Below are 11,375 nucleotides of genomic sequence, written 5' to 3'. Positions count from 1 at the left end.
GGAAATTAAGGCTTTGTCTCACGGGCATATTCACCCATGCTGGAGAAAGATTAGATCCAGCGTCGCACTTTTCATAGTGAGAGCAGGACGAACTCGCACGTCCTGCTCTCCGCCTCCACCACCATCGGCCAGGTCGGTTATTGTTTTCAGCCCACACTGAATGTATTGAGTGTGGGTTGAAAATAATAACCGTTCTGGCCGATGGTGGTGGAGAGCAGTTTGGAAGGGGGAATGATGAATGCAGTGTGGCATTCACCATTCATCATTCCAAAACTGCTCTAGCAGTTTTAGTTTTTTTTTATAAAAATGGGGCGACCCCAAGAGGAAGGCGAATGCCCCCCTTCGCCCTCAGTTGCGTTACGTGGGAGGAAGAACAGTCATCATGGTAAGGAGAAAGTTATTTCCCCCATACCACTCTTATCCTTCCCCCCACTAATTTTTTTACCCATCTTCTTTTTCTCTAGGAGGAGGCAAGCGCCAACCGTCAAGCCGGTCGAAGACCCCCTTCAAGAACAAGAAGAAGGTGGTGACCAGAAGAAGGTCCTCTTCGAGCGAAGGAAGGAAGTCGCGTGATGGTAAGAGAAAAATTAATTCCACCACGACCATTCCCCCCTTCGCTCAAATTATTTACCAGTCTTATTCTTATCCAGGTCGTAACAGGCGCAAGGGAACATCCCGCTCGCCCACCCCGACCAAGAAGAAGAAGACCACGACAACCAGGTCATCGTCTACATCGAGCGAGGGGAGGATTTCGCGTGATGGTAAGAGAAAATTTAATTCCCCCCACCACCACGACAATTCCTCCCCTCCCTCAAATTATTTACGGATCTTCTTCTTCTTCAGGTCGAAGCAGACGAAAAAGAAGATCCCGTTCTTAACAGGTGGATTGACAGATCGTATGGATGACATTGTGTAGTGATTTATTTTAACACAAGCTTTCGGAAAACAACTGTTTCCTTCTTCAGGTGGTTAGAAATAATTACAATAATTATTTACACTTGACAAAGTTTAGTGAAGAAATAAGATGGGTAATAAATAGCAAAATAGTTGTTGACAGTAAGTTGTTGTCACGGACGCTGGGGTCGTGGCGCTGGTGGAATTATCAGCTTCGATGTAAGGGGAAGTAATAATGAACTCCATATAGGATTGATGTCCATCCCCATATCTCTGTTCATTCTATGTGGAGTGTTTTTGATAAATAATGCTTCTTTGAATTCGAATTCTTTGAATTGAATTGAATTCTTTGAAGATCCCGTTCGCCCACCCCGACCAAGAAGAAGAAGACCACGACAACCAGGTCATCGTCTACATCGAGCGAGGGGAGGAATTCGCGTAATGGTAAGAGAAAATTTAATTCCCCCCACCACCACGACAATTCCTCCCCTCGCTCAAATTATTTACCGATCTTCTTCTTCAGGTCGAAGCAGACGAAAAAGAAGATCCCGTTCGCCCACCCCGACCACGACAACCAGGTCTTCATCCGGATCGAGCGAGGAGAGGAATTCGCGTGATGGTAAGAGAAAATTTAATTCCCCCCACCACCACGACAATTCCTCCCCTCGCTCAAATTATTTACGGATCTTCTTCTTCTTCAGGTCGAAGCAGACGAAAAAGAAGATCCCGTTCGCCCACCCCGACCAAGAAGAAGAAAACCAAGACTAGAGCCAAGTCCTCTTCTGAATCGAGCGAGGGGAGAGATGGGCGTAGTGGTAAGATAAAACTTATTTACCCCACCACCACGACCATTTCTCCCCTCGCTCAAATTATTTACTCTTCTTTTTCTCCAGCTGGAGGCAGACACCAAGCGTCTCCCACCCGGAAGACGAGGCGACCTACAACTACTACGAGTTGTACTTTCTTCTCGTCCTCCTTCTACCCTCGAGGGGGCTTCTCGAGCCGTGGGAGGGGCGCACGTTGGGGACGGCACCCTGAGCGGGTTCCCCGAGACCCGGGATCTCCTCCACGTAGGCCCCCACCTGTGGAAGATGTTATTCCCTTCAGGAGGATTGATCGCCGCCCAATTTTATAAATTTTATGATTTTCTTGTACAACGATAAACTATGAATTTGATATTGCAAAAAAATGTCCCCCCGAAAACATCAACAGTTTTAAATATCTCTGTACCATTTGTTTCTTCTTTATTATTAAAGATTAGATGGCATGATCATCATCACATCTCATCCTCAGTCTCATCACCATCATAAAGTTTACGACGATAACTGATAAGACGACGACGATGATTTATTGATAACACAGGCAACAATCTTTTATAGTCGAGATGTATAAATGTTTGACGACATGTCGGAGTGGGTGGCGTGGCGTGGCGTCGGACGAGAGAGAGATTTTAATTCTTCTTATTCGTGGCGATAAAAATAAAAAGATAGTTAACTGCTGATCCACTGATGCTCCATTAAAGTTTCTACTTCTTCAAGACGTTGGTGAATGATGGTAATGATGACAATTAAATACTTGTTAAGGCTGACAATTAATTATTTATAGTGACGGTGTGGCTATAAATTATTTTATATTTAAGATCCATTTGATTCTTAAAATAGCACCATCATCAAGACCGATTCTTGTATACGACGCAGTCCAATTCTTTCTCGACGGCGTCGCGATACTCGTCGAATCCGCCGTCCATCCGTTTGACCTTTCCTCCACCGCATACCCACAGCTCCTTGCATACGTTTCGAATCAAGTGTTCATCGTGAGAAACGAGGATCACGCCCCCCTGGGAAAATACAAGAGTTGTGTATGAGTCTAATTACGAATTATGTGGAACAAATTAATTAAAAACATGGTTAATTAATATTGCCTGATAACTATTAATCGTCGCGGATAACGCCTCGATCGTTTCAACATCTAAATGGTTGCTCCAATTGAATAATTATCAATTAATTTTATTAGTTTAAATTAAAAAATTAATTAAATAAATGAAATTACAAATTACAGCCTAATTTTTATTGCATAAAATTCATTTACATAACAAGCGTTTTCACGTAAATACATACTGAAAAATTTTCATGTATGATTAGCTGCTTTATGTGTTCGTTTTGTCTGTCTGTCTGTCCATCAGGAGTAGAACGAGAACGGATAGAGATAATCGAAATCGGTTTCTAGCATCATACATACTACCCCAGAAGGAGGATTCTATCCACTTTTGAGGTCAATCGGACCACGCTGAATTGCCACAGGGAACCCAAAGTTATGCTAACAAATGACGCATTTATAGCAGATCATTGTTATGCATTACTGAGGGCTCCACTCTGTGGAATGCTGGGCCCCTAAGAGTATTGTTCCAGTTTCCTTGTGTTCAATTCATAGTATTTTTATCCAAGCCGTTATAATAGGTGGTTGACTTTTAGACATCAAGAAGCCCATCCTCGTCAGGTGGATCAACAGCTGTTGTAGGTGTATCCTCGTTAGGTGGATCGACAGCTGGAGTCGTACAGGCTCCTGCCTTGGCAGCCTTTTTAGCAGCTGCTGCTTTTGTTTGTGCGGCATGCTTCGCTCGACGACTTCTTTTGCTCATACCCATTGTTCCTATCCTTTGATACTTTCTTCTTTCTCTTTCAAAGTTCTCTCCCTCGATCTGCCTTGGCTTCTTCGGCACGCTTGTCGTATCCTTCGACAATCTTTGTTTTCTTCCTTTGACCTGCTATTCCTTTACCTCCACGCCTGACTTTTGTCACCCTTTTCCTCTCTATCGCCACGCAGAGACTGGCGGATTAAAGATATCGGGATTAAGGATTGAGATTGAGGATTAAATTTAAAATCTTGGGATTGGGATTGACGATTAAGGATTAATCTTAAAATTTTGGGATTAAGGATTAGGATTAGGGATTGAATTTAATCTGGGATTGGGATTAATACGGGATTAAATTTTGGGTAGTTTTCTGAAATTGGGAATTAATTTAGTTCTGGATTAATTGTTTGATTTCATATTGATTTTAAATTTCATTATGCCAGATTTTTAAATTAATTAGATGAATCTGAACTTCGGAACAAGAAATATTTTGAACATTTCCCATGCAAAATTAGATCGCTCAGAGATAAAATTTTTAAATAAGTAGCAATTAAATATTTTTTGCACTAAAAATCATATACGGGCAAAAATGCTAATTTTACTCTTGGTACAATTTTTAACGCAAATCTTTGACCAGAGTTTGGTTAGAGCACTCACATTTCTTTATAAGCTCATACCACTGTTGAACATTGCGCATTTAGGATACCAAGTTACGAGTAGTTTTGAAAAAGGTTGTGCAGTATTTTTAAATATGTGATAGAAATGGACGAAATGCAATCAATTTTCGAAAAGGGAGCGATCTTAAGAGAAGTTAGCTTTTCGAGTTTTCAGTAATTGCAAATTTAATCCCATTTTAATCCCATTCTAATCCCACTTTAGGATTAAAGTTGGCATAGTGGGATTGAGGATTAGGGATTAAGGATTAAAATTCTAAAACTTGGGATTAAAGATTGAGATTGAGGATTAATTAATCCCCAATCCTAATCTCACTCCCCCATCCTTAATCCGGGATTGACCAGTCTCTGTCGCCACGCTTTCTTTCTCCGCCACGCTTATCCTTCTCCGCCACGCTTTTGCTTCTCAGCTTCGCTTTTTCGCCAATCCGTATTTCGCTTATCCTTAATTCGCCAATCCTTACGCAACAACCCGGTGGTGGCGGACAAGTTCTCGTTCAGAACATTAGTCAATATCCACCATGTCCGCTAATTTTTATTGAAATTTTCAAAAACTCGAGATTCGTATTGGGCGATGATGCAATGTTTGAAGGAAGGGTTAGCGGGTGGCCAAGGCCGACGTTGACTTGGTCAAGAAAAAAACAACCCTTGCCGTCTAGGTCAAACACGCACTTCGCTACGATGATGTCAGTGGCAAAATTTATTTGCAAATCAATAATTTAGGACCAGGAGATGAAGGGCGAGATTTTAGCTTCACTTTTTTCTCATGTAAATATTTCCACCTCCGTCAGGCTTTTCTTTCTCCTGTAACACGCTTTTTCCCGCCCCGCTTCTCCTTCTCCGACACGCTTTCTCTCACCTCCGCCACGCTTTTCCGACCTCCGACACGTCTTTCCTCTCTATCGCCACGCTTTTCCAACCTTCGACACACTTTTCCAACCTCCGCCACGCTTTTCCAACCTCTGCCACGCTTTTCCCGACCTCCGACACGCTTTTCCGACCTCCGACACGCTTTTCCGACCTCCGACACGCTTTTCCAACCTCTGCCACGCTTTTCCCGACCTCCGCCACGCTTTTCCCGACCTCCGACACGCTTTTCCGACCTTCGACACGCTTTTCCGACCTTCGACACGCTTTTCCGACCTTCGACACGCTTTTCCAACCTCCGACACGCTTTTCCGACCTTCGACACGCTTTTCCGACCTTCGACACGCTTTTCCGACCTTCGCCACGCTTTTCCAACCTCCGACACGCTTTTCCGACCTTCGACACGCTTTTCCGACCTTCGACACGCTTTTCCGACCTTCGACACGCTTTTCCAACCTCCGACACGCTTTTCCGACCTTCGACACGCTTTTACCTCCGCCACGCTTTTCCGACCTTCGCCACGCTTTTCCGACCTCGGCCACGCTTTTCCGACCTTCGCCACGCTTTTCCGACCTTCGCCACGCTTTTCCGACCTCGGCCACGCTTTTCCGACCTTCGCCACGCTTTTCCGACCTCGGCCACGCTTTTCCGACCTTCGCCACGCTTTTCCGACCTCGGCCACGCTTTTCCGACCTTCGCCACGCTTTTCCGACCTCGGCCACGCTTTTCCGACCTTCGCCACGCTTTTCCGACCTCGGCCACGCTTTTCCGACCTTCGCCACGCTTTTCCGACCTCGGCCACGCTTTTCCGACCTTCGCCACGCTTTTCCGACCTCGGCCACGCTTTTCCGACCTTCGCCACGCTTTTCCGACCTCGGCCACGCTTTTCCGACCTTCGCCACGTCTTTCCTCTCTATCGCCACGCTTTTCCTACCTCCGGCACGCTTTTCCGACCTCCGCCACGCCTTTCCTCTCTATCGCCACGCTTTTCCGACCTCCGACACGCTTATCCTCTCTCCGACAAGTCTTCCCTTCTTGCTTCCTCGATTTGCGTCTTCTGATTCTTTTTTCTCGACAAGTTTTTGCTCTCCTTTTCCTTCTGTCACAAAATTCCTCCTTTGTTGTTGTTATGGTTTGGTTCCCGGGGAACACGCATCTCGCTTCGCCCCAAACTGCCGTCCAGATTTTTTTCTATCATGCATGTTATGTACTTCCGGTGCATTAATTGCTTAGAAATCCTAGGGGTAATGGGGATAAGTACCCCCCATTACCCCTAGGATTTTCTAAGTAATTGAGGCAACGGAAGTACATAACATGCACGATGGAAAAAAATCTAAAAAATCGCCCTTTACTATAACATTTAGCATATTCCTGTTATGAGAGGGTAGCACCTTCCGTGAGGGTAGGGCTTAAATTCCACTCGCAAGTTGCGATTCGCATAACGTTCAGTCCATCCTGCACGGGGCACAGAAGGAATCGATATATTTAAACTGAAGGCCGCGAAGCATACCATCTCCATGTGTTTTCATTCAACCGGAATAACAAAGTAAATATTGAATATTTTGTATTTTACACATTTTGATTTTAAAAATCTATAAGTCTGCATAATATTCAACTTCAATCATCGGTAAGACGTTACACATATGTATATAGATAACATTTCGTATTGAAAGACTATTGTAAATTGAACTGCAAAATCATGTTTACATGTTTATCTTTATATTTAAAAATACTTTACATTATAAAACCGTAAAATTTGGTTGTACCAGGCGACAATTTCACTCCTGGGGGTGGCAGAAATGGAATCTCGACCGGAGGAAAGGACTCCACAGGAAATCGCACTAAATAATCCGATTGTAAGCCAAAAAATAATTTTTGAATGCATAAAGCAACCTTCATTTAACGAGTTGAGCTAAATATTTTGCAAATTTGCAGATTTTGAACGAAATATTTAAACACAACTCCACCCCGTTGAAAACTGCTCGACTAGTTTGTCCCTTTTGGAACGAAATCGTCCTCTCCCTTCAAAATACGAGACTTGGGTTCAAGCTGAACGAAAAACACGACCGAAGGAAAGACCCCTTTTCCTTTCTCGCGTTATGTTTCTCATTAGATGACCGACTCGCGAAAAGGATCAGCGCCTCTTGTCACATTGCAGTGACCGACTTCGGCCTCAGACTGACCCATTTTTGTGACAAATTTAGCGACATCGTGCAAATTATGGACCTTTCCATAGCCGATGAAGACTGCTTAAAATACATCCACCAAGTCTTAACCAATTGCTGTCCGAATTTGACACATTTGCAAATTCTTTGCGAATTTCAAAACCACAAACAAATTTTGATGGACCCGATCACACCAAAACTAAAGTTGAAATCTTTTATACTAAATTCAAAAGTGAAGACACCGGTCCTTACTCTTACCAATTTTGCTCAGGTGGTTGTCAACGCGTCGCCAAATTTAAGGGAGGTCACACTTCCATGGGGAATCCATCCTAATTTTGAAAATCCTAAATTTCTTGACTCCTTAACCATCGAACTGGATGGTCTTCGACCACGTGACATCAATCGCTTTAAGTCTTTTGAGCTCTCCCGTATCCTGAATCAGATTGGCGACCAACTGGTCAGCCTATGCTTTGGTGAATACGATGCAATCGATTGGATCGACGGTTTCGAAAACTGGAGCAGGAAAGAATTCCAGATTCCGAGAAAGATGTCGAAATTGCAAAAGTATCGGAACATTGTGGTCGATATTTTTCGATGTGACGACGTTTTGCAAGACTTCGAAAGGATGCCCGTCCTCAACACGCTGGTGATTGGGAAGACAAATTCGACAAAATCGGCGAGTGTGCATGAATTTTTGCAAACTATTTTCGACGCGGGCAAGATTTTTGGGGGTGTGAAGGATTTAAAGATTCTTGAGCTGCATGATCCCACGCTTTTGGAGGGATTGAAGACGGCGTTTCCGAACTTGGTGAGCCTGGGGTTGGAGACGATTTGTCCGGAGGACGACCGCGAGGAGGAGAGTGGGATGAAGTTGGGCGTGGTGCTGAAAGCGTGTGGGGGTTGGGGAGGGTTGAAACATCTGAATTTGCAGCTGCCCACGTATCCGGAGGAAATGATGAATGTCATTCAGGCTCTGTTGGGTGGCTTGGAATTGTACAAAGGTGAGTGCAGTGAGGGGGGGGGGCGGAAGGAAACAAGGGGATAACCACCTGCCTTGCGCCACTTTTGCATTCCAAATTTTTGTGGAAAGATTTGCGCAAAAAATTAGTAAACAAAATTGATTTTTTCCATATTTTGTTGAAAAATTTTGAACGTAAATGTTGGGAATTATTTTATGTAGAAATAATCTACGCATTTAATATAATCTTGAATTAAATGTATGGGTCGACCCTAGGTCAGTCACCTTTAAAAATGGATTATGCAGAAAGGTTAAAAATAGAAGTACACCCCTGAGAGTCACATTGTCCCCCATAAATTCATAAAAATCCCATCTCACAATGCTAATGTCCCCCAACTTCCTCCGCCACTGGGTGCGTGCCACGTTTTCAAATGGCATGCTAATTGTTTTTATTTCCATGTGGATTTGAACTTCAGGGCTGAAAACGTTGGAAATTTTGAGATACCATGGCCGTGACGAGACCCATGATTTGACAGAGATCGAGCTGGACCTCTTTAAACAACTGCTTTTCGCGATGGATGGAATGGACGAGGTCGAAATAGAGAATCTTTACGTAAGTTGAGTGAGATTCTTATTTTTCACCTCATTTTCATAATTACATATCTATGTACTATTATTAAATTTATTTGGATTAATTTTGTTTCCAGTTTAGCAAAGAATCTGTCACGGAAATAATCAACTTCATGAAGTTAAACAAAATCTCGGTGTCGAAGTTTCAGATTTTTCAGGGAAAGACGTGTTTTGACTATTTGTAAATTTGATTGTGTGATAAAATACCAATATTTAAAACCAAGAAGGTGAGCACGTGGCGACACAAAAACTTGTAACGTTTGAAATTAGAAGTTTAGCCATGAATTGAATTAATTTAATCTTTTGCATTCCATAATGTTCAAATAATTACTAACTTTATGAAATATTTTCTTGTTGTATTGTTGAATAAAGTTCATCATATTAAATAGATCACTGACGTAATTTTATAGAGTTGATTTGTGGTGTGAAACCTAGGATCATTATTATGGGACTGTCGGGTATTAAAGCGTCTGTAATAATATTTATGATGGATGTTAAACAATTCGAATAAACGATAAGTAATATTAGTTTACATAAAACCTTCTTTAAGCAACGACTAAATTTCACAGAAACGAATTTTAATTCGCTCGCTAAAACAGAGTTTTCCCATTTTTCCAATTTCCCGTAGATTTTCGTAAGAAGGGCGTTTCCCTTATTAATTTAGTTTTTGCCAATGGAAACTGGATATTTAATTTTTATTATTACAAAAAATTGCACGCGAGAACTTTTCATGAGCAAAGAGAAAGCGGGTTGGTTTTGAGACAATTTTGCAAAGGGAGCGTGCATAAGGCGTGTGACAAGTTTTTCACCCTGCAGTGTGACCACCTATTATTGTCAATCCTACAATTGACGCAGGGCCCGGGCTGGGTATCTTTGCGCCCTAGGCAAAATTTTTCGTGCGCCCCTAACTTTCACTCATGAGAAAAATTCCCTGTTAAAAATCTACTATTATATACTATACATTTCAGTAGAACTTTACATATGAATAGTTCAAAAGTTAATAATCTCAACAATTATTTTATTCTTGAAACCTATATTCGTACTGAAAGTCCAAATAATAAATCTTGCGGAAATATAAATTTGTATGTAAATGGTTCTGCATTTAGAAGAACCAAGAGATGAAACCAAGTACTTATTAACAGAATTTCACTCCGAATGCGATGGTTTGAAGTGTGACACTCCAATTTTGTAGAAATTTTGTAATTCTATAGTTCAAGTCAATACAACCATCTAACGTAACTAATGTAACTATCCATATTCTTCCTTCAGAGTTGGATATTAAGTTAGAGGGATTTACTCAGGAAGAACATGACCAAATTGGATAAATAATTTAATTAGTTTAATTGGTTTAATTGGTTTTGGTTGTAATGAGTTTTTTGATTTTCATTGGGTTTTAAAGGAATTTTGGTAATTAACTGTGCTTCTGAAGAAAGGGATTAATTTTCGTATCCCGCTTAAAACCAAAGGCATTGTCAAAAAAACCGAGTTCTCTTGGAAAACCGACGCTTGCCTTCTCGAGACTTTTGTGTTTTTACAATATTTTTTTCTGGGGAGGGAGTCAATAAACTTTTATATAAGTTAATACCTAGTTCTAATACGAAGTCCTCAAAAAACGCTCGAAAAGAGTTGCAGGGACAAAAATTAGGAATCAATTGGCGAAACCCGTTTTCAAAAAAATTGAGCCGCCTATGAGCTAAAAATCGCAGACTGACGAGATTTTTCCAACGTTCCGCTCCTCCCACTTCAAGGAGGCCTAATAGAAATGCCAGACTTCCACCAGTGGATTAAGAAATTTCAAGGTGTGAAGATATTTCGGTTTTCATTATTGTCACTCATGATACCAATTTTATTTTGTTCAAGCAAAAAATAAACATACCTTGATTATTCTCGGAATTTTTCAATCCTTATTTCAACAACATGAGAAACAGAGGTATCAAAGACACAAAATTTGTACCAAGCTACTTTCGAGTGTATGCACGCTAAATACATATTATGAAAATTGATCACATTCATTCAGCTGTTGATGCCAAAATGCGATGACACAACTATTGTGCATAAATCTCACTTTCGGGTTGAATAATCCGATCACATAATTTTTAATTTTACTCGACTAGTTAGTATATTAAAATATTGTATACTAGCGTATAAGCCCGTCTCTCGCCGGGCGAGAGATGATTAGATTATTAAAATTTCACCAGTTAAATATTTTGTAGATATTTATTTTAAAAAACAATTTGACGCCAACGGAAGTGAAAGCAATTTGCAACGAAAGTTAAAGTGGAAAATTAAATTTCACCCACCTGGCTCTGTCATCTCTGCCAGCCCATCCTGCCAGTGCCACTGGTACTTTGTCTGGCACCCCATTTGGCCCAGTTATCTCTGCTTGCCTAAACTGCAGACTTTTGCTTTTCTGCCACAGCAGTCTGCCTCCGATACTGCCAGTATATTATGTTGGCCTATTCCTGTCTGTCTGGGCCGACTGGCTAAGAGATTCCAGATAAGCATCATTAGGCCGCCACACCGCGATAACCCCATCAGGCAGCAACAACTCGATA

At 41.7% G+C, this 11,375-nt stretch overlaps 2 protein-coding genes across 2 annotated transcripts; both read left to right on the top strand.

Moving 5' to 3' along the window:
- The first annotated feature begins 252 nt into the window (after positions 1-252).
- LOC118439371 (ADP-ribosylation factor-like protein 6-interacting protein 4) lies at positions 253-1,429 on the top strand. Its single transcript, XM_035860621.1, has 5 exons — positions 253-385; positions 465-575; positions 651-761; positions 844-1,338; positions 1,418-1,429. The coding sequence occupies exons 1-4, from the start codon at positions 307-309 to the stop codon at positions 876-878; spliced, it is 336 nt and encodes a 111-aa protein (XP_035716514.1). The 5' UTR covers positions 253-306; the 3' UTR covers positions 879-1,338; positions 1,418-1,429.
- A 5,130-nt stretch (positions 1,430-6,559) lies between these two features.
- Positions 6,560-9,319, top strand: LOC118439394. The gene is made up of 5 exons (XM_035860652.1): positions 6,560-6,694; positions 6,837-6,923; positions 7,003-8,233; positions 8,667-8,803; positions 8,898-9,319. The coding sequence occupies exons 2-5, from the start codon at positions 6,867-6,869 to the stop codon at positions 9,003-9,005; spliced, it is 1,533 nt and encodes a 510-aa protein (XP_035716545.1). The 5' UTR covers positions 6,560-6,694; positions 6,837-6,866; the 3' UTR covers positions 9,006-9,319.
- Positions 9,320-11,375: the final 2,056 nt, after the last annotated feature.

Source organism: Folsomia candida, unplaced genomic scaffold (assembly GCF_002217175.1).
Source record: "Folsomia candida strain VU population unplaced genomic scaffold, ASM221717v1 Fcan01_Sc034, whole genome shotgun sequence".
Classification (NCBI taxonomy): domain Eukaryota; kingdom Metazoa; phylum Arthropoda; class Collembola; order Entomobryomorpha; family Isotomidae; genus Folsomia; species Folsomia candida.
The sequence above is the reverse complement of the archived record's forward strand: the minus strand, read 5'-3'. Positions and strand labels throughout refer to the sequence as shown.